The sequence below is a fragment of the Carassius auratus genome, chromosome 26 (genome assembly GCF_003368295.1).
Source record: "Carassius auratus strain Wakin chromosome 26, ASM336829v1, whole genome shotgun sequence".
NCBI lineage: Eukaryota > Metazoa > Chordata > Actinopteri > Cypriniformes > Cyprinidae > Carassius > Carassius auratus.
The window spans coordinates 17,548,087-17,575,731 of record NC_039268.1 but is presented as its reverse complement, the minus strand read 5'-3'; the positions used below and the strand labels follow the sequence as shown (position 1 = coordinate 17,575,731).

Sequence of the window (27,645 nt, the reverse complement as noted above, 5' to 3'; positions counted from 1 at the left end):
GCTTAATATTTGGGAAACTGGAGGTGTAATATGCAAGTGTGCAAGTACAGTGTATATTATTACATTTACCTTTATCTTTATTAAATTTTTATTATTAAATGGTAATGCCATGGTACAATATGATTACCATATACATAAACCTTGGTATTTACTTATTGCTCCAAAGTAGTTCAGAGAATACCATAGTATTGTTTGTGTGAGGAAAAAGACAACAAATCAAGTTCTTGAGCAATTATTTCTTTTCTGTCTGCAATTTTTGCAACTCATTGTATAGACAAAAATAATAACTATTTTTTAAAAAATCCAGCCTCATAAAAGGAAACTGTGCACATTTGTAAATTGATTAAAAGTAAAGCATTTATAATGTATAAAAAGATTTATATTTTAAATAAATGACAAACAATAAAAAAATCATGATTTTCACAAAATATTAAACAGTACAACTGTTTTTAACATTGATAATCATAAGAAATGTTTCTTAAACAGCAAATCAGCATATTAGCAGCATATTATTTCTGAAGCATCAAGTGACACTGAAGACTGGTGTAATTATGATGAAAATGCAGCTTTGCCATCATAAAAATAAATTTAAACAGTGATAAAATGATAAAATGTAAAACTTTCCGAGACTGATTTCACTCAGACAGACTGAAAGCAGAATATGCAAGGCCTGATAACATATTCAAGTGAACTTCAGAAATAACCAATCAAATATTATAGCGACTGGGACAATGCTGATTGTTTTATGATTCATAAGTAAAAAAAAAAAGAACAAAAAGAAACACACACAAAACCACCAACAGCAAAGGAAATATCTATTCTGCCTTCAAAAAGCAACTGATGAAGGCATCTAGACAGGATGTTATGCAATCACTGAATTCAGACGAGTCTTATACCTTCCTACCACCGTATATACAGTAAAGCTGGTGAAAACAGCATGTTTCACATTAGATTGGGATGGAGAAACCAAAAGGAAAATATAATTTAGGGTAACAAAACAGATATGTATCTGGTTTTTAGAGACCCTTACCATTTCTATTAGATTGGTGTGTGTTAATGTTGTGCTGAAAGTGAGAGGACAAACAGATGCAATAAAACACAACTGTGCGTCTGTCAGTCTTAAGGTTAAGCCATGGTTCTGTGTTCCCTCACCTCCGTATGCAGCTAATAGGATTTAGAGGTTTGGGATTCATTCGCTTACAAAGCTTTGACTCCCTCAAGACAACATAATCCCTCCTTAGCACAGCTAATAGAAACCAAGCAAGCATTTACTCACCTCCGTCGAGAGGTGTACAGTTTGTCTGTCAATTGTTTTCATTCTAAAGTAAACACAATCAGAATGCCTTGTTGATCACCATGGGACACAATAGGTTGGTTACGATGGCCGTGTGTTATTCAAGGGAATGACGGCTGCCCATATCAGTCCAGCTCAATAATGAGGGGGATCAGCGGCTGATAGATGTATAAGCTTAAGGCTTAAGGTTTGCTTTGGATCTATCCTAACTTAATTTATGCAGATCCGAGGGGAAAAACACACCAGATACATCTAATGAATTTATTTAGGCATAGGGCTTCATTTGTCTAAGAACCAGATCCAAAACCTCTGGATTCAGATCTGGAATCTATGCTATTGAATCATTTTCATTGCAGTGCAATTATGCTTGAAAGACATTAACTGTATGCTACTATATGATGCTACTATTTGCTAGAGTTTAAAGAAAAATCAGGGATAAATATAATAATGTTTGTCTATCATACAAATTTGATGTTTTACATTAATATTTACATTGTGCATCATGTGTTTTATATATAGATAGTGTTGACATGAGAGTTTGAAACCACAATTTTGCCATTTTGGTGTCAAAATGTGAATAGACACGGGCACAATGAATAAGCCAAAAAAAAAATTAATAATGGAGAGCTTAATCATGAGCAATCGTCAACATATTGTCAAGATATTAAGAATAATTGGTCTAAGCTCATGCATGAAATGATACTCATTGCTTTACATTTCATTAGCTGACAGAATTGAATGCATTTTGTTTTTGCAGAAATGCATATAATTTAAAATTAATTGTATACCATAATTTAAATGTGTATATATTTCAAATCTTTTACTCGCCAAGTCGGCATTCATTTGGTCAAAAATGCAGTAAAAAATGTTATTGAATTATAATTACAATATAAATTGTTTAATAATTTAAAGTAACATGGTCACTCCAGTCTGATCCTTCAGAAATCATTCTAATATGCTAATTTAGTGCTAAAGAAATAAATCGTATTATTATCAATGTTAAAAATTGTTGTTCTGTTTAATGTTTGTGGAAAACATTAGACATTTTTTCGGATCCTTTGAAGAGCAGTAAGTTCAAAAGGACAGCATTTATTTGAAGTAGAAAATGTATTTTCATTTGATTGAATTAATGGCTACATTAATTGCTCCTTTTCTGAATAAAAGTATTAATTTCTTTCTTTAAAATATATAAATAAATAACTACTGACCACCAACATTTTGAATGATAGTTTATATATCCAGCTGAATGAAATACATTTACTAAGTGTCTAGATGTAACAGTTATGAACTCTTTTGTGGCATTTTTACTTTGTTTAGTCATCTGGGGTCTCATTTATAAAACTCTCAGTAGATTTCACCCTAAAAGTGTACACAGGCACAAAAACCAGATTTTGCGTATGCACATGAAACCATGCGTACGCCAGAACCTGTGCAAAAATCCCTTTATAAATCCCAGTCTGGGAAGATTGTGTGTATGTGCATTTCCACCCCGACTCCTCCCCGAAATCACCATATATGGAGCTTACAACGCCTAGTTTTACTATGCATAACCTCATCTGCATATCATTTCTGTGCATATTCCCATCCACGTGACAACATATTTGACACAGTTAAAGGTTCAAGACATTAAGGAAATATGAGATATGGACTATAAGAGCTATTTGTGCCATACACAGTTTTTATTGCTAAAAATAATCCAGTATCCTTATTTTTTTAGCATAAATATATAAAAATAAAAATCCCTAAAAACAAAACTGTTTAATATAGTTCTCAGATAAATATTTTAGAATATAGTTTGTCTCATTCCTTTCCACAAAAACTATTTCAATTGTTTTAAACGATGAAAATAAAATTTAATTTATGCAGTTTTGCTGATAAGGAGAACAACTTTTAGTGATTTTTAGTCTATATTTATAACAGTGTAAATATAATTGTCTGACTCTGAAAAGTACTTTAAAAAGAAAACATGCAAATTACCATTTTCTTCAAGTTGTATGCTTCAAATAAAGTGGCATTTTTCATAATGTTGTAGAGATGACTTTACACGACACAGTAAGCTATTATCATTAAACCTATTCAAACCAGGCAATGGACCATTGGACCACTGAATCCAGCAGTGTCCCCCATAATATCGAAGTGCACATCATTGATTATTGTTCTCACTAAGATGAATTATTGTGCACCTATAGAACTCCTTGCTGTCATTAAAACAAAGCATACCACAGGAAAATTATGTAGCCTATTGTTAATAAAATCCTGCGAGGGATCTTCTTCCTGGATACTATTCAACTACTTTGTGTGCCTTCTTCAACATGACCATGACACTAGACTGGGCTTATTCAACCAAAACTGGCAATGTTTTTATTTTCTTGCATTTTCCAGCATTCTTCTCCACTCTCAAAGCTTAACCTTAGCACTTGACTTTTAGCCACTTAGAGTATGCACTTTCTTTGAGTGAATTGCAACACCAAAGACACTGATGACTTGCTTTTGTACTTGGCTGTGAGAGAGAGAGAGAGCTGAGGTGTGAGACCAGGAACCAGGGTCAAAAAAAGAGACCCTCTGTGTAGGAGGAGAAACAAGTATTAAACCGAGCTTATTCCCTGCTTTCCTAACAGGTGGCGGACGGTGTCTTCAGATCACGCTGTGCTGAATGAAAGCCTTGAGCACTGCACAGCAGACTGCATCGCTCCTGATCTATTCAGCGCATGTTTTTACTGTTGAATTTGCTGTAATTATGTCCTCACACTGTCTCCAGTGAGGTTGTGGGAATAGTTTGGATATAGCAGCATAAGGATTGGCAATATCACATTGAGATGAACACGAAGATTAACCCATGAGGTCTGTGCCCTGAGCACTATAACAATAAAAGTATACAAAGAAATAATAGCATTGTTATGGACTGTATTGAGGTTTCTCAAGCAGGCCATAATAATAAGAGAAGATAAAAAACAAAAACAAAAAACGCTAACAACAAAACCGCAACACCATGACAACCACAGAGGACTCAAATCACACTCAACAATAAAACAATATAAATCATTTTCTTCGTGTGATTCCAGACAGACTGATGATGATGGTGAGATCAGATCTCTGTGTGGAGCACTGGCTGTTGTCAGACTCTTTGAACAAAAAAAATCTAACTGGATTATTACAATTAACGTAATACTGTAATACAATTCCCTACTGACACAATACAGCAAAAGAGAGAAGTAACTGGCTTAAAACCTTTTATGTTATGTTGTTGTTGTTGAAAATACTAATTGTATAAGACTTTTCTTATGGCGCTGCAAGTGAATATCCCTTTAAAAATTCCCTTTTTTGCTCCACTAAAAATAATAAAAGGGATTGGATGGACATATGGGTGATTAAATAATGATTTTTAATTTTTGAATGAACTATACCTTTAAATGTCACCATTAGCTGCCTCTGCATCTATCTTTATTAAAACATATCCTCTTAAAACTTCTAAGCTTAAAAAAGTCTAACACAGCAGAGAGCCAAATGAAGGGCATTAAAGAGACAGAGCGTGCATGTGATCCTTTCATCTTGTCAGTTAGCCTCTCATCTTTTATACTGTGCACATTCTCATCTGGCTGATGATGCTGAACAGCTAAATGGAGAATGTCATGATGACCAGGTGTCAAGATCACTGCAGACCCCAGAGAAAGAGGAAGAAGGGAGGGGTGGCCGCCATCTGTGTCTTGAGCTGGTTGTTTTATTCCTCCTCTACGCTTATGTGAGAAATCCTTTAGTTTGCAGATTTTATTCATGTGTATTAAGAGAGACGCTGTCAGCTCTTATTCTTTAGATGTGTGTCTTGAGTAAAAACAGGAAAGAGGAGGAAGTGAATATTTGAAAGGAAGCTGGTCTTGAACCTTTCCTTTTAGACCATGTTCAGTCCTTGCTCCAAACAGCAGTATTTCTCAGTTTCACAGTGTATGGATTCATTAGCCAGCTGAGGATAAAAGACTGCTCTTTTTTATTATTATTAGGGCTCTTAAATGACATACATGTTCCTCCATCTTACTAAAAAGTGTAAATGCTGTGAAGATTTCATGCTGAGTTTAAATGGACTGTCTGAATAAAATGTGAGTCTCGCTTGTGCAAAATTGCTGCCAAGCCAAGCAATTATTAGCATGCAATTAGATTGTTATGGGTGCTTTCATGGCTGTTGTGTAAATTAAATTAGATTTAATTTAAGTCAGGTTTTAGAATATTAAGACTTAATTATTTTGGTCTGTTCAGCGCTATCTCATGACCAAGTCATATGTATTTTACGAGGTGGCTAATTCGTACGACCTCACTTGTACGATTTTGTACGATTTGTCTCGACCCCAGTGACAGGCTGGTTTAGGGGTGGGGTTAGGTGTAGGTCATTCTGACAAATTCCTAGGAATTGTGCAACTCATAAAATAAGTACGATTTAACACAAATCATATGGATTTGTATGAAAAAGGTCATACAAATTCATACGAATTAGCCACCTCTTAAAAATGTACGTATTGCCGTGAGATCAGGCTGGTCTGTTTGAATTAGGAATTTACCAATGATTTTATATATTCAAAAGAGTTATTTTGACTAATATTACCTTAAGTTATAATTTAAAATGATAGTTTTTGTTAATATTTTTTGTGCACATTTATATTCCTATTATATTTATATAAATGTATATATTCATACACACACACACACACACACATACATAAATATATATATCATTCATTTTTCATATTATATATATATATATCTTTAGTGTTTTTATACAGTGTTTTATAAAGTATCGTTTAAAAGTCTGGGGCAGTTAGATAAAAAAAAAAGATATTAGTACACTTGTTCAGCAACAATAAAAAATGACGTCAAAGACGTGTCATTCAACAGTGATAACACAAAATGTTTCTTGATCTTAAGCAGCAAATCAGCATATTAGAATGATTTCTGAAGGATCATGTGACACTGAAGACCAGAGCAATGATGTTGAAAATACAGCATTCAGCATGCATCTACAGTCCTTGTGTTTTTGTTTATTAAATACTTTAGGTATTTTGATGTTTTTAGCTACCAGTAAGTCTCGTCAACTGTTTGAGATTAGGTTTTGTGTTTAAAAAAAAGTATTTGGCCGAATTACACAGATTTTCTGCCCGAAACAGCAGAGTAAATATGAAGAAAATCCGTCTGGCTTTGACAATGCAGACAGCAAGAATACAGATAGTATTAACAGACAGCAAACACAGTCAGCTTGTAACAACTGTTGAGATTTACACAAAAGCTGAATTACAGCAAGCATTCATATCCTTCAGTAAATATATTCACACTGCCAAAATACTGAGTGGTAACCTACGCTACTCAGTTTAACTCTTTACCTGTGCAAGAGTTATTTTGTAAATATTTATTCTTCAATCACTAATACATTATGATGATTGTATTCTGGGACCGCATCCTTAGAGTCCATATATGTGGTGTAAAGTCTCAATGACAAAACAAACACACACATACACACACACACACGCACACACACACACACACACACACTTTCTTACTCATTATAGGTAATATATTCTGCTTTAATTAGAGAGGTGCCATCACTGTGAGGTCCAGCTGAGAAAGAGTCAGTGGGGAATCTAAGCAGCATCAGCATGCAATAACAACATGCAAGAAAACTTTACTTCAGGTATTACGCAGTAACCTAAACACACTCCACTCAACATTATAAAACGCATTGTTCCGGCTCTCAACTCTGATTAAATGCGCTGAGAGAAATAGAGGAAGCATTTGTGTGAAAGTATTACTTGCCATGCTTATTATAGTGACGTACAAAGTGCAACAAAGTTTTCTTTCAATTTCCCCCAAACCTATTTTTAAATAAAATCTGAAATAAAAACAAATTAAAGCCCTATAGAAATAATGATAAAAAAATACAAAAACTAATAAAAATGACAAAAGTGTACATACAAAAATGTGCACATACAAAAATGTAAATATAATCTCAAAGTATGAAAATAAAAACTAGTTCAAAATATCAATACATATTATAATAGTATATAAATAATAACTGTAACACTGCTAAAAATCTGTTTCAGACTTCACCAAATATTCATCAGACTCCCCTGCCTTGCAACTTTAGTTACAGCTTTGTAGCATGGTGTGTTTGAAATGTAATAATGCATATTAGGTTGTGCTTGTTTTCATGATCTGTGCTCTGCAAAGCAATAGAGCAGATTTCTAGAGTGTGAAGGAACGTCATTAAGCATCGAAATTTCCCAGGGCCAATTTCATATGCTTAAACACCCTCGCTCTCACACAGATAGACAAACACATTTACAATGAAGTGACGCTTTAATCAGTGCACTTCACATCACTAATCTTCAGGGCAGTACATGCTACATATTAATGAGTTAGACAGCATTCACACAATATTTGACTTCTCATGAAGTGAAAGAATCTGCCCTACGTAGTAAATCATCTGTTAATTAATGCAAATTTGTAAATAAAATACATATTGCACATTGCACAAACTGAAAACAAGAGAACCGCAAAAGACAGCATGCATTTATCACCAAAAAATAACAGCTTAGTGAGTAAGTGATGACAGAATCTTCTGTTTCAAGTGAGCTCTCTTTAATGTTATGTGACTAGGCTTAGGCTGTCTGTGCAGAGGGAATCCTTGGTGGTCTCATCAGGGAAGATCTTTGGTCTTGCACAATTTGCACTTTGTATGTCATGGCGTTGATGGAATGTTGTTCCAGGATAAACTCTATATCACTGGCTGCCAAGTTCAAAAATAGCTCCACTCTGTGGAAAGACGTGCAAATTTATGCAGCCTTCTCAAAGTTGGCAGTGAATAGATCTGACACTTTTACTCTGAGCCAATGTGCAGTCTAATCTTCTAGTATGAGTGCATAACCACACTCCGAAAAACACACACACACACCTAAATAATGATGGAATTTCTCTCAAGTAATTACATACTTAAAATGCATTTCCAACAAAGACATCTTCAGCATGCATCTTAAAGTCAACACTTTAAACTCAATGAATTAAACTCAATGGAACAAAGCATCAAGCTTGCGCCAGTGTTGTCTTGCGTGCATGTCAAGTTTTATAACAATTTCAGCAAATGAGTATCAGACAGCTAGCCACATGGTGTATCATCACATGGGAGGTGATGCAAAAGAAATCAAAAGAGAGACTGAGCTTGTGCTTTGGTAGTGACTGTAGTGAAATATTAACTGAAGCCCATCTTTTTGAAAAATTATTCTAAAAATGTAATTTTCTTTTTTTATCTTCCTTTTTTATTTTTGGATGCTGTTAGATTATATCATGCTCTCTGCCAGATGTTTTTCTGAAATCCCTCCTCTCTTCTGTGTTCTCTCTCTCTACTCTCTGTAGCCTTACCTCTCTCTATCACAATGTCTACACACATGTATATTTCCTCAGGAGGTGAAATGTTCAGAGGATGGGGGCTATAGGCCTGAAGGTTATTGAGTTTAGACTGACCGAACTGTAGTTCAGTTGAGAAAAGGTATCCTTGGCCAAATGTGTTCCTAATATCTCCAGAACTTTCTGGCAAAACTTCCATTTTATATAATGTATATTTCTTGGCTTGTGTACCACACATATGTAATCAGTGTCTCATTGGATGAATCACTGCACCACCCCTTACGATGTGACTTATGTGCTGAAGTAACAATAACATGGAAGAAGTTTTGTAAACAGAAAACTGGCTTAATTTTCATAATTCTTTCCATGGGCTTGTCAAGGACTGAGAATAGTCGGACGTCATTGAAAGATAAAGAGCTGAAAGTTATTATTTGAATAAATGGGAGTTGGATTTTTACTGTATTTCCTCAGACAGGTGAGAAATAATCTTTAATGAATTATTCTTACTGTCTGTTAAGCTATTGATCATATTTTCATGCCGTGAATTTGGACTCTGACATATTTGAGATGAAAATAAGTGCAGCTTACTGCTTAAAAAGGCGACCCTAAGACAAGCATAGCATTTATTTTTTATGAAATGTATTAAGGTAGTTTTTTTTAGGATTAAAAATGTCATTTTTTACCGTCGAAAATTTATAGTGACTTCGTCTCATACATAACCAACAGTAAATGAAATGTGATCGGCTATAATGTTCACATATTTCAAATATACCCCATTTTCTTTTAATTTGGGCAAGGTGGAGGTTTTCAGTCTTGTTTATTTCCATATTTCTATAGGTGTGCAGAAAAGTATTATCCAAAAGTTTAGGACTGGTAAGACATTTTGGAAAGTTTTTTAATGTTCTAGCATGTATTTGGTAGTAATGAAATATTACTGCAATATAAATAACTACTTAGTACCTTCGATTTTTTTATTTTTTTTATTTATTCTTGTGATCAAAGCTGAGTTTTCAGCATCATTTCTCCAGTCTTCAGTGTCATGTGATCCTTCAGAAATCATTCTAATATGCCGATTTGATACTCAAATAATGCTTTTAATTATCAATGTTGAAAACAGCTGTGCTGCTTAATATTTCTGTAGAAACTGCGACGCTGGATTTCTTTTGTAACATTAAAAATGATTTTACTGACAGTTTTGATTAATGTAATCCATCCTCACTGAATAAAAAAAAAAAATTACCCCAAACTTTTGAACAGTAGTGTACAACACGTGTCAGGAAATTAACAGAAAAGTAACTTGAATATTATTTTATATATTTATGTTTATGTTTAAATTTAACACGTAACATCGATTCCAAAATGATTTTTTCTGTCCTAAGCCACAAATTCTTACCTTTCATATATGCTTTTTAACTATTGTGTATAATTTCCACCTTCTCGCTACCAAACAACCTTGTAAAATTCGCCTTCTGTGACGCTTTTCATGTGGAGGGCAAAGATCGCTTGTATTGAGGTGTGAATGCACCTAAAATCTGCCACATCAGTCCATAAACCTCTTCTTCCTTCCCACAGTTCACACTACATACAAGACACTCAGTCACATCTACAGTATTCGCACCACTGCTTCAGGTTTGTCTCCTGTCTGTGTGGCATCGACTAGGTAGGAAGTTCCACACCATCTGTAGTTTGAGTCTAATCATAACTGTATATCAGATAGCCCTATGGGCAGCAGCGCCTGTCACCAGAAGCAGGGTAACCATGGAGACAGTCCCCAAAGACAATTAGGCCTCTACCATGTCTTGTTTTCAAAAGCATTTCCTGAGTCACCGAAACATTTGGATTTCTCTAGTTTTCTTAATCAAATGAAGACAGAGATGGATTGGCACACAAAAAGGCTTCCCCCGGGGTGTTTTGAGAACTGCAGCAGATGTGAACTGTACGCGTGTTTGCTGTGCTACCTGAACCCTGTTCAATTATGTGTCACTGAACACCCACTCACTAAACAATGGCCATTACACAATTATTTCAGCTTTACAATCACACTCCAATGCACATCTACACACCAACAAATGAGCCACTGCCCATTTATGGCGCACTCTGCAGTGTTTATCTGAACGTTTGGAGGCCCACAGAGGAAGTTGTTTTAAGTCATTTGCTGAGTGCTTATGTGTAATCGCCATTTGTTCGAGTCTTTTCGTCTTTTTTTTTTGTGTGTGTTGCTGTTTTGAAAGCCACAGTAAAATCTTGCCTAATCAAACATTACTAGATGTTATGTTCTTAATGTGATCAATTGGGACATGAAAATCTTGTTTTGTAGGAAATGTGTCGCGAAGACCAGCAAAAACAGTCTTGCTAAATATGTCTGCTAAATATGTTTTGGGTCCTCTTGCAATTACTAACTCTATAATTAAAAAACACAAATCACTTTTTAAATAAATTAAATAATCAGATCTATTTGAATCACTATTTATGTTCAAAGTAGTACTGAAATGTAACTGTAAAAATACATCCATAAATAGATTTTAAAATAGTTTTTCTTTATAGGCCATAGGATAGTTCACACATGGATCGACCAATGAACTTTAGACTTGAAAAATCAGTTAAAACGCATTCAATTTGTGAATGCTTTGTAGAACTTAAATTTTACATAGCTTTATTTATGAAGTTATTTATGTAATTAACTGCATTTAAAAAACAAATGTTTAATACATTCTGTAGTTATATTGACAATTTAAGTTCTAATTTAAGAGTTACATCATTTATTTAGTGTATTGTAAATTAATACATTAAATATTAATACACATTAAAGATTTTCAAACACCCTACCCTTGAGCATTAGTATGCATCTTATATATATATATATATATATATATATATATATATATATATATATATATATATAAACCTGAATAAACAGTGCATATTCTCGATAAGTAAATAAAGATTGAACTTATGATTTATGCGTTTATCATCTATTCTATATCTGATGCTGCAATTTATTAGTGAGTAAATGAATGTCATATTACATTAATCACTTCATATCACTTTAATTCGTCTTGACATGTCTACAGTCGGTTTACTTTCAGAAGACTAATGTCTCCAATATCACAAACTGCACCCAGAAATCTGAGATTTTGGGATTTCCACTTAGAAAACGAGAAGCTAGGGAGAGAGAAAGAAAATGTATGGGGATAACAGCTTCTCTTATGTTTGCCCAGAGCGGGTGGCTTAATCTAATGTCACAGAGTCACACAGTTGTTTATTGATCATAAAATGGGAGCGTGTTATTTTAAGCCACAAGCAACTACATTCAAGTCCACACACACAAACACACACACACACAATCAATCCCTTCCTCTCTGACACTTGAACAGACACAGAGTACTGAATGTTAGTCTGAATGCTTGAAAGCCTCTTGCTGTACAATAGTGTATCGAAGTCAGTTCATGGAAGCGAACACAATAAGCCATTTCCTTTGAAGTTTATGAATGGTTTGACATGCAGGTTAAGTGTTTTGGGGCGAATGACTAAGCCAAAGGCTTGTTCTCATGAAGACTGCACTGTTAAAACTGTCTATTGTGTTACTAACATGGTTTGTCAGTTATAAATCTGTCTGAAAAAATTCAGAAAAAGTACTTCATATAGAAGGCATGCATAATAAAATATCTCTCTGACTAGAGTGTAATAGTCTCCATGATTTCTTAATTATTCATCCTGAACTGCATTACACATTTGCCGAATGTCAAGTTTATCAAGAACAGATACATTTGTAGTACAAATGTCTCCCTGTGAATTGAAGTGTGTGTGTGTTTTGTCCTAGACACACAGCTGCAGTGCCCCCCAAAATATTTGGGCACCACAATACACTTACAAATTAATGAATGAACTAAACCAAGTGGCTTGTCTTTTTTATTTATTTATTTTTAATAGCATACAAATTTGTCAAGCCATAAATAAACGAATGAACGAATAAGTACAGTACATATTTAATGGTAGTTCTGGAAAAAGTAAAACAGTGATGTAACTGCTTCAGCTTTGATGTAGTCAATATGTTCATACAATAAGTGTGTTCACGCATGCATATATTATTAATATACCTACCAATGTAGAACACAGCATGTGAGAATTTCACCATTTACAGATGACAGCATATAAACAATAAATAAACAAATAAATGATAAATGAATATTTAAAATGCTGGTAATGATTTGAAGGGTACTTAGGGGAACAGCGATATGTTTGCAGTTGAGGCAGCGTACTGTGGTGTGTAACTCCTAGCACACTGTGAACTAAGGGCACATACAGTTTGAATGCTATGAAAGATTCACGTTACAGAACTCTCTTTTCATTCTGTCTCTGCTCCTGTCCGCCTCTTCTGTCTACAATGCTCTTGTGAAACAAGCCCTTTGTAAACCATCAAAAGTCAATCAGACAGCATTACCAATTTCCCATCCACAAGAAATGGGCCTGCAAACACACATAAACACACACTGGCCATAGAGAATATCAGGACTTTGAAGCCAGTCAATTTGAAGCCCGGTCAGATACATATACAATGTAATTATAGTAGGATTTAAAGGAAGAAATCCATCTGAAGTTCGCCATCATCAGACTGGTCCATTTGAGCAGCATAGAGTACACCGGCAATACAATGTACAATCTGTAGAGCAGCACTAGCCAAAGCACAGCTTATCCATCACATAATCACGGCAGTTTTACAAGATTGTTCTGTCCACCCCTTTCTTGAAAAGGAATAGTATTCTAGTGGTAACTTAGCTCTTTCCATAGCTACTGTATTTGCAGGAGTCCTCCCTCCTGTTTGAAACCAAAGCCAAAAATGTACAGGTCAAGTCTGTTAAAAATGCAATCAATTAAAATGTTTCTTTAATCAAGTGATTGTTTTAAATACTTACTGTTTATATATTGTTTCATATTAAATAATTGAGTTGTTCAATTTAAAACAGCCAAGACATATCAAAGTAGTGAAAAGCCAATTTATCATCATGAACTAGATAATAGCACCAGTATTATCTAATTGATGATGATATATTGTTTTTTTCACCCTACCTTTAATTACACTGTAGGTTATGCTGGGACAGCATATTTTTATTCCCTTACACACAATTGCAAACAAGCTCTGTTTGGATATGTAAGAAAAAATTCAGTACATTCTGAGCAATTATTGAAATGTTTGAGTACAAACAAAACCCAATTTCCTTTTAAGAGACGCACATGCAATATATTCTCCATATCTAAAACAGCAATTCAGTTACTATATGTTATTCTTTTTTTTAAGCAGTTGTTTGATTTAGGTCATGCTGTAATTAAAAAAGCAGTCTATTTTAAGGGTTTCTCTTCGTTATCCAAGAGGAGAGGATCTCATAAGTTAATAAGGTGGATAGACATAAAAGTAAACTCTTCTGTATAGAGTGTGTGTTTGCATTGTCAGGATGAGCTAAGCTGTTAGACGTTAATTGGTCTTGGAGAGCATGCGAGTGTGTCTGCATGATTGATCTGTGCTAAGTTTAGCTCTTGGTAGGTGAGCAACCGTAATTATTATATACACATGAAAAACATGACATCAGCTAAACAAAAATGTACTTTTTAAAAATACCTCCAAAATGCCACTAGACAATATTCTACACTGGGTACCACCATTAATAGTTGGAAATTAAGGTACAGTGGAAGTAGTGGGTGTTCATTTGGATTTAATTGTAAAGCGCCATGGCATTAAGTTTGGGTAAGTGGGTTATTTCATGTGCTGTGCAAAATATTCACATTTATATAATTCTGTTACTCTCTCTGAGGGAACATTGTTACAACTTGACCTAGTTTTTCCAAATATCAATAATCATGTTCTTTCTTCTTATTTCTGCAGGGTGCAATATGAAAATCTGGTCATGAGCGGGTATCTGATGAGAAATGATGTCCTCGGAAAACACAAGCACTTCCTGCCCTGTGGGAGGCTATGCGTGGGAATGCTCAGATACGCTATCTGAAAAGCTATTGCACACAAACAAGACTCTGGTCGTAAATAAAGCTTCCTTTCCAGTGTGACAAGACACCAAGCATTCACTGAACAGAGAAAAACAAAAATCTGTTTTCTCAAGCTGATGATCCTAACAGAACTGTTACATCCCATTAAAATCAAAGCCTTGTTGAATATCCAGTGGAATACTGCTAAAAAGATCATAACCTGTGTAAACAACAACAACAGAAATCTGTTGAAGCTATGGCTGAAGCACAGATGTCTATTTCACCTGGGTCCAAGGGAAATGGAGGAGGTATGATGAACAGTGCCTTACTTTGCTGGGCTATGGCTCTTGTGTTCCTCTCACTGACAAGGGTGCCTGTTGTTCAGGGTGACTGCTGGTTGATTGAAGGGGAAAAGGGATTTGTATGGTTGGCAATCTGCAGCCAGAACCAGCCATCATATGAAAATATCCCATTGCATATTAACAGCACAATTGTTGACCTGCGACTCAATGAGAACAAGATTCGAAGCATCCACTTTTCTTCCTTAAGTCGCTTCGGCAATCTCACATACCTGAACCTGACAAAGAATGACATCTCTTATATTGAAGATGGGGCTTTCTCAGCCCAGTTTAATCTTCAAGTGTTGCAGATTGGCTTTAACAAGTTGAGGAACTTGACTGAGGGAATGCTTAGAGGATTGGGACGCTTACAGTACCTATACCTTCAGGCTAACCAGATCGAAACCGTCTCAGCCAATGCCTTCTGGGAGTGTCCTGCGATAGAAAACATCGACCTTTCCATGAACAGGATTCAGCTTCTGGATGGTGCTACATTTCGTGGTCTGTCAAAGCTTACAACATGTGAGCTCTATGCAAACCCGTTCAGTTGCTCATGTGAGCTGTTGGGATTCCTGCGCTGGCTTGTTGCATTCCCAAACCGGACAAGTGAGCGGATGGCATGTGACATGCCCCCTGGCTTTTCAGGCTACAGTCTCTTGAGTCAGAACCCCAGGATGCCAAGATTTCGGAATGCCTTCTATGCACTCTCCTCTGTCTGCACCGATGACAACGTGACACCAAATCTTCAAGGGTCTTCAGACGAGTGCACTCCAACAATGTTAAGTCCTTGCGGACTGGATGACTGTTCCTCAGGAACATTACCAGAGGAGACCATAAGCATCAGCCCTACCTTTGTGGATCCAGATTCACATCCTCTAATGAAACTAAAAGACGTTACCCACACAAGTGCGACGATCTCGATTCAGATTCCAAATCCGTTTAGAAAAATGTACATCCTTGTCTTGTATAATAACAGCTTCTTCACTGATATCCAAAACCTGAAAAGCCAGAGAGAAGACATTGAGTTACAGAACCTTAAATCTCACACTAACTACACTTATTGTGTGGCATCCATTCGTAATTCATTGAGGTTTAACCACACCTGCCTGACCATCTCAACAGGACCAAGGACATTGCAAGAACATGTGGTAAATGGTTCAGCCACTCATTACATTATGACCATCCTCGGTTGTCTCTTTGGGATGCTAATCGTTCTGGGTGTAGTGTTCCACTGCTTAAGAAAGCGCAAAAAGCAAGACGAGCCAAAGAGCAAGAAGCTGGAAAAGATGAAAAGAAACTTGATTGAGATGAAATATGGAACTGAACTGGAACAAGGGACTATATCACAGCTTTCCCAGAAACAAATTCTGTCCGCTGGTGAGACTGTACAAAGGATGCCATACTTGCCAACTGCCAGTGACTCAGATCAGTATAAGATGCAAGAGATCTCTGGGACACCAAAGACCACAAAAGGGAATTACATGGAAGTGAGATCAGAGCAACCAGAGCGCAGTGTTAGGGAATGCAGTGTTCCTCCATCAGAAACCAGCCAGGGATCTGTTGCAGAGATATCCACTATTGCAAAAGAAGTGGACAAAGTAAACCAGATCATCAACAACTGCATCGATGCACTCAAATCCGATTCAACATCATTCCAGGCTGCAAAATCTGGTGCCGTGTCCACAGCGGAGCCGCAGTTGGTCCTTCTATCAGAACACCCACCGGGCAAGTCTGGGTTTCTGTCTCCAGTATACAAAGGAGGCTACCATCATCCTCTACAGAGACACCACAGTATTGATGCCCCGCAAAAGCGTGCAAGCACATCCTCGAGTGGTTCGTTGCGCAGTCCACGCTCTTTCCGTTCCGAAGGAGCTTACAGATCAGAGTCCAAATATATTGAAAAGGCATCTCCACTCCATGAATCAGGAATCATAACAGTCACTCCAGCTGCTGCGATCCTGAGGGCGGAGGCAGAGCGGATTCGACAATACAGCGAACACAGGCACTCCTACCCTGGTCCCCACCATATAGAGGAGTCGATAGAGGTGTCAGGGAGTCGGAAGTCATCCATTCTGGAGCCGCTGACACGCTCCAGACCACGGGAGCTGTCCTATTCACAGCTCTCACCGCAGTACCACAACCTGAGTGGCTACTCCAGTCCTGAGTACAGCTGTAGGCCTTCTCTTAACCTGTGGGAGCGTTTTAAACTCCACCGCAAACGCAATAGGGATGAGGAAGAGTACATTGCAGCAGGTCATGCATTAAGGAGGAAAGTACAGTTTGCCAAAGATGAGGACCTACACGACATTCTGGACTACTGGAAAGGAGTCTCTGCTCAGCAGAAATCATGATTGCCATTTTTATAGCTCATTCGATTAAAGAAGACGACACTAGTCTCTGGACCAAACCAGCCAGTATCAATGATTAAGTGACAAGTCAGCACTCACTTTTAGAGAAATAGCTTAGAAGTATTGCTAGCTCTTTTCAATCATTCTGTTTGAGAATGAAAACAAAATACGACATACTGTAGATCTTGCAGTGAGTGTACGTGCCAAGTGGTAAGAATAGAAAACTTTTAACAGTATTAACCTCAACTCAACATTTGATTTTTATATATTGGAAATAATAAACTACTATTATATTATCATCATCCTCATCAACATGACCATCATTGATTAGTAGTATTACTGTTAAGATTGATTCTTCTTCTTCTTATAATTAATCTTTGGTTATCGCATGGCCGTGTCCTGTGACAGTATTGACTGTTGTGTACTTGGAAAAACATACAACTCGAAATGTCTGCCGAACACTGTTCTCCCTAACCTTACATTTTTATACAGACTGTGCCACTTTGAAAACTTTCTTTTTTTTCTTCTTAGCAACTGTTCGACGGACGACTGCTGAGTTTGCTACAGAAGCACACCTCTACTGGATTTTAAAACAACAACTTTTCAGAAGAAAAGCTTCTCTTAATGTGTTCTCCATTCTTTTTTGTAAGGTTTACATTTTCAAACATACAATGAATGTTTCGAGTCCTTAAGAGTTACACCTGCAATGTGATCACATACAGACACAGCTGTGCAGGTAGAACTGTTTTTGGCTTTCTATTGTATTTCATTAACAGATCTTCGAGCAGTGCTACTGAGAAAACTGAGCCCACAAACTCAACACAAGTCCTGCATACTGGAGAATGAATGTACTGCGTGTGAACACTATTTTTCTCAAGGAGCAGTTTTACAATATTTGGGGCTAATTTCAGCTTAAACCCAGTTTAATTCTTGTTTGCAAGACCTTCAGAAATATCTCTGTCTCAGTCAAAGATATTACTACTACATGCCTACTTTAAACCACTGTGAACCCCAAGACCTTGCTAAATCAGTCCTGGGGTTTGTTTTTTACTGAGATTCAACAGAGCTATGTCATCTATGGCTTTTAAGCCAGGTCTAAAGTGCTGATCTAGGCCGTCCAAATTTTTCTCACCGCCATTAATGCTCATAGACAATTTAAATTCCACTATTTAGAAGAATGGAATTGGCCTCTAAATTTTGAGGAAACAAGTTTTAAGACCTGTACTGTGAAAACACATTACAATTACCCTGCTTCATTGAGTGAAATAACATGACATTTAAATTATATCTAAATCAAAGTGCATGTCAACTGTCTGACAGCAAAGTTGTCAACCAAAAATTATGCCCTAGAGTGCACATAGTGTTGTTTTTAAACCGTCATATCCACCGTCTCTAAACACGGGTAGATTGTTTGTAATTTTGTCTGGTTGTGTGCAATTTAGGGAGGAAATTTCATTTCACCAACTGATTTGATGAATGAAAATGGCGTTATCAAACTGATTGTTGAACTGATTTATTGCTTACTGTAGGATATTGTTAGCAGAATAGGAGATCTATTCTATTTCTCTGTGGCAGCCTGGTCCTGAACATTCAGTGTCATTTTATACCTAACGAAGATAGCTTGTTTTGTTACATAATTAAGTTTAAAACATTTAGGTGATTCTAGGTCATTTCTGAGCTAAATGAACGCCTACCAGAAAGGACTAATGCATGACAATAGGGACAAAATCATTATTTAATCCAAATGTCTGTATAATTAATGAAATGGGGGTCTTCTTTAAAGCACCAGAAGATTTCTCACATCTTTTCCTTAATTTATGAGTAAATAAATCTTAAATATTTGATGATTATACTCTTTTAAAAATAACATGTCCCTAGTGCAAATGTCCCATACTTTTTTAAGGTTCAACTTACATGCACTGTATCTCATTAACGGGTCTGTTGAGTTGATTGTCATCTCTTATATACTGCAAACTGTAGCACTCCAGATTTTCCATGGACACTGAAAGTAAGCTGAAAGAGAATGACTTGAGCATCCCGAAAACAGCCACGTGTATGGGCTGCTTGTAAGAGGGAAAGAATGGATCTTAAGGGCTTTCATGTCTGGTGGAAATGTCAAAGAGCACAATAAAAATGGTTTTATTTCTTAAAGAATAAATAGTTTTTTCTCAAAGACATTGTGCCTCAAGCCGTGTTCAGCTGTGGAGCTTAAGGTAAGTCCCTGATGTGTTTTTGTGAGAACAGCACAAACACTTTGAGGTGGGCTGAAATATAATTGCATGTCCTATAAGAAACCTACTGGACCTTAGAGAATTAAAGCATGCTAGAAGAAATGAGTGATGTCAATAAAATATGATACAAACAGTATAAACAATGGGGCTCAGAAGTGTGTACTGAAAATCTGGGATTCAAAATCCTGGAAATCGAAAACTGTAGAAACATTAAGACATCTCAAATTATGCTTGAGTACCTGATCAACAGTTTTTAAACTTGGTGCATTTTTTTAAAATTGCTTTTCACTCAATTTTTGATGATAATATCAAACAAGTGAAATAAACAGACACAAATAGAAGCATTTGGTTTCAGACTTCTGGGACACACTGCACATTGTTCTGATGTGCAGAAATCTTAAAAACAATACTGCAGAACCAAAACTACTCTTCAGACTTTATATACTGTAAACTTACCACTCATAATGTCAATAGTGTTGCACTCCTGATGTTTAATGACAATTTAAAAAGTTGCTATTACACACTGTAAGGAAAAATGTGCAAATCTAGCCAGCGGGGTAAGTTCTCAGATGTTTGGTTCAAACAACATTCTGTTAAAGTTATGAAGAGATGTTAATACTTTATATTGATCATTTGTAGTTATTTGGTATTTATTTAAGGTCATAAAACGATAACACAAACACATCATTTATACATAGTTCATCATAGAACACATTTTCTGAAACATTTTAGTTGTACATTAGTCTAACGGTTTTTAAAATGTCACTACTTCAGAGAATGTTGTCAAAATGATGAAATGGAATAAAAACAAGTTTTTTAAAAAGAAAACATCTGAACATTCAGAGAACATTTAGAAATGTATGCAAGAATTCTATAACATGGGATTCATGTTATTTGTGTGATTTACACTTGATTACATGTGATAAACTGATATTTCACAGCCCAGTGAGACTCTGAATATGGAATTACCTAGACAAGATCAAATCTCAAAAAACATCAACTTTTTTAATGTGGTTGTTAAAACCCTTTTCTATAGATTTTCTTTGAAAGAAGACATAAATGTAAAAGTGCCTCAAAGTAACACTGGATTTAAAAGGATGTAAAACACATCTCTCCAAAAAGCATGAATTCTGTTAACGAGGCACCTGTATGCACTCAATCTAAAATTGTTAGCAGCTCCTGATGGAGATGACGGGAAGGTATGTGGCTTCACTACTCTATCAAGCACTCTGCTGGCTGACCGACTGCCCCTGTCACTCAGAAGAGGTCATGACAACCCTGCACTGGCCTCCTCCATCACAGCTTTGATGGAGTGATGAAGCATTTTCAACAAACCTATGACACTGCCATGTGTGAAAAGCATAGCACCTGTATTCCATGAGTGTTCTTTTACTTTAAAGCATGCATTATTAAAAAAACAACACCTTGTTTTGTGTCTCATTCCATTGCCTGTGTTGTAAGTCAATATATTGTGAACACCAATTCAAAGACTAGCAATAGTCACTAATTCATTAAACACAGGGATGCTGGTTTTAATAACAAGACGGTCTGTAGTGATGTCAGACTCCTTCGGCAGTGACTACTGAACTAGGGAGCAGATTGAGACACACACTATTAATTCATGTTGTTGCTTTTTCACCCAACAGAAAACTGGATTTATAAAATATAGCAACAAAGTGCACTATGCAAATTATGATGTCGTATTTAAACAACATTAATCTTTTTGTACTCCGCTGTATTCTGATTACCATGGTCTCCATGTTATGCTTCTTACATGGTCAGCTAGTGATGTCTGCATGTGTTCACTCCATTCAATGCTCATCAATGTCATCAGTCACAAGTTTTAAGTATGATGAAATACTTGTGTGAAAATATAAATTAATATAATAAATATAAATAAATGGTGCTGTTAAAGATTTTAGGTTGGTAAGTTTAAGTATTTTAGAAAGTATGTTCACCAGGGCTGCATTTATTTGATAAAAAATACTGTACAAACAGTAATACTATGAAATATTACAATTTAAAATAAATTGATTTCTTTATTTTAAAATGCCTTTTATAACGCTGAATTGTCAGCAGGACTTGCTTCAGTCTAGATGATTCTATGCATATTTGATACTCAAAAAATATTTACCATAATCAGTTTTGAAAACAGCTGTGCTGCTTAATATTATTTGAAGACGGATCTCTTTTTGCAGGATTTTTTGATAAACAGAGTTTAAACATACAGTTTACAGTCCAGTAACAGCACTTTAGAACATATTACAAGTCTTTATGTCACATTTTATAATTTTAAAATATATGTATTCATTTCATTTTTTTTTTATCTTACTGACCCTGTAGTTCTGAAAAATAGATATGTATTATTCACCAACGGGTATATTGTCTGATCTACTATCTGTAAGGTGATAAAATGATGTATTGGTTCCATATATAGTACCCTTCAAACTGAGTCTACACACTTCCTCCATACAGTATATCACCTTGAAATCTTATTTGACCAAATACCCTGTGAGGTTCATTTAAGTTCAGCTGATCTGAACACATTCATTTCTTTTCAATGGTTCTTATTCACTTTTCTAAACAAAGGATACAGAACAGTGACCTTGGACTCACTATCACTTACACCGTCACATTTCAGTTTAAAACCAGCATCAGTTTTAACTTTGCTCTTCTTTATTCAACAGATGTGAGAGTATGTCTAATGTTTTAATTATCATATCTGGTGAGAGTAATATATATAATTTTTTGGTGTAAACTTGCTCGGTGTAAATTTGATCCTCTATTATCTCAATATTAAACACTGTTCATCAGGCTGTTGAGAGCAAATGTGCATCCCTATATATTCGTACACAAAGCCTCCAGTCAGGACTGATAAAGATTTCTTTTTAAGTATATGCAGTGAGAGACAGTGACCTTTTGCCACTCGTTACTGGCTTCAGTAGGAGTTCACATCATGGGGTTCAGTGAGATTCAATCCGGTAATCACCACCTAATTACACTCTTTGAATGCCTGTGCTCACCATTAGCCTGTTCTTTAACTAAAACCACGAGAGCCCCAAGGAAAGGTTTTGTTTGCTTAATCTGTGTGGGAAACATCAGACTCTCTACTAGAGAGTATTGTTGTAGTTTAGCGATGAATTGTACTATGCCATTTTATTATTTCAGTTTTAAGATTTCAACAACCAGTTTGGGGTCAGCACATAATTTTTGCCATTCCATTACACATGTCCTATCTTAAAATCTTAAAATATTTATACCATTTTGTGCAGTGTTCCATATATATCCAACATAACCAATGAATGCACATTATTCAAATATTCTAGAACACATCAACAGATAAAACGTATACCTTGAATGATGTTGCTTCTGCTAAATGTATGAATTTAGGTTTAGGAGGTAAAATGTAATCATAATAGTCAAATAAGTAATAGAAATAAAAACATGTTAACTAATCTGGGATCTTCTTAATTTTTGTATTTGTAGGAATGAGTAAAGTGGGGCGAACCACAGGGCCAATTACAGGATGTTATAAAATATTAATTCCTTAATTCAGTCTTACATTTAATAATATATTGGCTGATTCTACAGCATTTCTCCATTTGGAAACTTCATTACCACAGCTGTAAGTGTCACTGAGCTAATGAGGGTTTATCTAAAGGGTATCTGAGATGACTTCATGATGAAGTCTAGCAGACGGACTCTTGTCAGCGAGGCGACGTGTCTGCCTGAATTACACTGATGTAAATACGGTCAATCTTTCTTTCTCAGATGCACACACACTCACACACATGTGGCAGCTAGAGTGACATTCTGACTAATTAGCTAGGTTTTAATTTGCTAAAGGTTGATCAGTGTCATGATCTCATGCCAAACTATGGAATGCATGTGTGCAAGCAAAAAGCAAGCGAAGGAAGAAAGCAGGAAAACTGGAATAAAAGAATCCAGAATCAGTTTCAAGGGTAAGAAGGACTGACTCTTTGAGAGTTTGTTAAAACTGGTCAGTTTTGGATATCAGCTTGTTAATCTAGGTTGCGTTTCCCATAAGCAACTATCGTATTGTCGCAAGTTCCATTGTTACCAATGGAGTTCAATAGAACTTACCATCACAGTTAGCTAATGATGTTTTTTGGAAATGCAAAAACATCCCGATCGGAAGTACTCATAGAGCATTCTAGAACTGATAGAATGCCATAAACCAGCACAAACCAGATACTGCCTGGTGACCTCAAACAAGTCAAAAATTGAACAAAAATGAATGCCATTTCTATGGAAGCTTGTTTCCGCCACAGAATAAAAACTAAAAATGGCAATTGCACTTTTTAATCTCACAATTCTGACTTTTTCTTGTAATTATGAGAGGGGAAAAAGTCAGACTTGCAAGATGTTAACTCACAACTGTGAGATAAAAATTCACAACTGCGAAAAAATTTTTTTTTTTAAATATTTTAAAATATAATTTAGGTATATTTTTTATACCATAGTCAGAATTCCTAGATGTAAATCTAGAATTCAGAGATAAGTCAAAATTGTGAAAAAAAAAACATTTAATTTCTAAATGTAAACATACACACACACACACACACACACACACACACACACACACACACACATACTGTATATATACACATACATATATACACTGTATTACAATTCAAACCTTTTTGTAAAGTTACAATGTCAGGAAATATAGAAATTAGTCAAATTCTATAAACACAGTATGTTGCAGAATGCAAATGCAAATTCATGTTGACTTTAAGAAGCTTTTTACCTTACATTGTGCATGTTGCTGACATTTGCATTCAAGGATCTTCAGTTCTTTCATTTCCTGGAAATCAAACCCATGACCTCAGCATTGCCAGCTGCATACTGTACTGTCTGAGCAACAGAAAAGACACATTTCTATTGAGAAAAGTTGTATTATCATACTGCTCCATTTAATTGTAAATGGCACTATACTAAGTGGTATAATAATGTACAAAAATACAAAATAAATGTATATTAATAAAAAAATTACATTATGAAAAGATTTTTTGAACATACTGCTACAGTGAATACTAAGGCTGGGAAATACTAGCCAACTTAAAGCAAGTGTGACATTACAGCAAATGGGCCATGCACCCCCTATAATTGATGTGTGACCGATTCTGTACATAAATAGATGGTCTGATTACCTCATTATTATCTCTCTTTGGTGAGCTAGGCAGGAATGTAGGAACGGTCATGCCTCAAATGCTCCTCAAGGTCAGTATAACGCGGATGAAATATTTCAGGTCACATCAGAAGGCACACAGAGGGGAATAATCCACTGTAGCAATTTCTATTCAGTCAGAAACCTCAAACGGGTGCATTACTCAACAATTCAATCCTCACCAATGCTATCCTCACCAATAGGATCACGGATGTTTACATAAAGTGAACGGTGGAAGGTTTAAATAAACACTTCATAACATCACACAATGGCTTGTAAACAGCACCGATCGTGCTTGTGCCATAGTGTATTGGCTTGCAACTGAAAAGAAACATCCAAGCAAAACCAAGCTTGTAGAGCTCAGAGACAGGATAGCATCAAGCCACAGATCTGGGGAAGAGTTCAGAAAAAAATCTGCTGCATTGAAGGGTTCACTGAAGCATGAAGCTATAATGGAAGAAGTGTGCAACAACCAGGGCTGCGCTTCCCAAAAGCATTGTAAGCTCAAGTTGATCACAGAACCATTGTTACCAATGGAACTATGATCCACTAAGGCTTACGATGCTTTTGGGAAATGCAGCCATGGACAGGTCATACCGCTGGGCCTTGGTTATATAGTGGTGATCAAGATGCTTATGGTCAATCGAGTTTTCAGCAGCAGGTTACTGGGGAAGAAAAGCTCAATGCAGCAAAACACAAAAACAGCCATAATGAAAACCTAGTCCAGAGCATTCAGAACCTCAGACTGGGCAGAAGGTTCACCTTCCAAGATTAATTCCTTGTGTGTGTAAACACACTTGGCAATAAAGCTCTTTCTGATTCTGAAACAGTTCTGGAAAACCCTGAAAATGTCTATCAGCCCTCATCCAAGCTGACAGAGCTAACTGCCAAACGCAGATGTGCAAAGCTTGTTGCATCATACCCAACAAGACTTGAGGCTTTAAATTGCTTCAAGCAATTACGCAGTTAAAGGGGTCATGATTTTGTATTTATCTGATGTCCACTTGTAACATTATCAAGATTTTACATAATAGACTATTTTCTGTCCTGTTTTGACCCATGCAGATGGACGCTGCAGTGATTTAGGTTAAAACGCATAAATACTCAGTACATATTAAACTATTTGTAATAACAGACCAGCAATAGTGACCACATAATAAAAACAATTGCACTACTGTGTGTGCGACATCAGATCCAATATAGTCAGCACAGCATTGTCTTACATTTTTCTGAAAATCCTGCATCGAATTGTGCCTTGTTTGTAAACAAATCCACAGTAAAATGAAGTTAACAAAAGGACCAAGTTCTTATTTACATGTTCTGGAACTTAAAAATAAAGTTGATGCTTTATGTCTGCTACCTTACTACTCGTGTGATTCGGTGAGCGGGTCTAAACAGAAAGCGATGTAGAATCAGTCATAAGGTGCGTCCCTGATCGCGTTCTTATATGCATTATGACATTTCTTAGTATGAATTGCGAGTAGTGCGTTCACACTGAAAATTCTGTAAAGAAAAAAAAGTGCACTTTAAATACCTGGATGATGCACTTAACCGAAAAAATGAAGTGTGGAAATGTTAGGCACTTCATGCATTCAGCTGTTGCTGCTTTCATTAGCGAATAGATTTGTTTTATGGAACAAATGAGGGGACATTAATACTTTTGCAAGCCACTCTACCGATACCAGACAATGGAATCTAGTATTTCAGGTGAGTACAGGCTACATTTAATGTATGAATTTACTGGGTTGAGTAAGATGAGCCTTTAATAATACACTAAAGCGTATTTGTTCTAGAATAGAGAGCTTCTCTAGCACATACAGTACAACACAAGCATGTCTTAAAGTGTCCCAGCTGTTGCCATGGTAGCTTATATGCAGATTACGTAATTATCCAAAAATGGAATATTCATAAAACTTTTATTTTAAAACCCCCAATTTCAATTACAAGACATTTTGAAAACTGTGATGCATCAAAGTGGCTGCTGGTCTCTCAATGCATTTCAAAATCGGTAAGTGACCCACAATCACTATGGCAACAGCAGCCCTGATCCATCCCCAAAAGAGGACATACAGTACAGTGCTGCATGCTAAAGGACAGTCACCAATCATTCTTAATGCCCTCTTTTACTAACACACACACACACCTCACAAAACACTGATTTCCCTAAACACACTCCCTTTAAACAGTATCACTCTGAAACAAGCTAGAATAAAATATAAGTTTTTTGAAATGCTGCCATGCATTTTAGTGTTCTCTGTGTGATATTGCAAAATAATTTGTTTTTTTCTTTCTTTGTAAATAGCTTTTTGTGTTCACCTTAAGAGTTGGAGCTGTTAGAACGACATTTTTATTGTATTTTGATGTATATTTTACACATTACATAAGCATTTAAATGCATATTTTATTATTAGAGCCCTGCGTATGCCCAGTGTGATTGACTACAGGCTGAAGGCATTATTATTGAACGTCAGAAATGAAAGCGCATGTCCCTGATTTGGAATTTATGCAAATGCAGAAATGGCTGATCTCTGGATATATATTATTCATCCTAAATGTACTGTAACTGAAAAAAGTTATAGTCTTGACTCTCAGTGTCTGCAGCCGAAGTGTCATCCATTTACAATGTTTATATCAGCTCTTAATACAGACCCTTCAACACCATCTGAGCTCACTTCTCGGCCAATCAATCTGACGAACTTATTAAGAGCCAACACGCAGTGTGAGACTGACACTGTGACGAGCGAGTTCATTTATAGCGGAGATGGTGAGCTGAAGATGGCAATATTAGTTTAAATAAAATGTTTAAGCTTAGGACCTGCATATTGATGCAACTGCAGCTCAGACTAAAGCTATTGTGATGTTTGCAAAATTAGCATAGACACGGTTT

At 36.0% G+C, this 27,645-nt stretch overlaps 1 protein-coding gene across 1 annotated transcript in view; it reads left to right on the top strand.

Moving 5' to 3' along the window:
• The window catches only part of LOC113044515 (protein ELFN1-like), a 70,550-nt gene extending 51,087 nt beyond the window's left edge, over positions 1-19,463 (top strand). Inside the window, exon 3 of the mRNA XM_026204575.1 lies at positions 14,553-19,463. Within this exon, the coding sequence (XP_026060360.1) occupies positions 14,907-17,339 (2,433 nt within the window). The 5' untranslated portion in view covers positions 14,553-14,906 and the 3' untranslated portion in view covers positions 17,340-19,463. The remainder of the gene's footprint in view (positions 1-14,552) is intronic.
• The last annotated feature ends 8,182 nt before the right edge of the window (positions 19,464-27,645 follow it).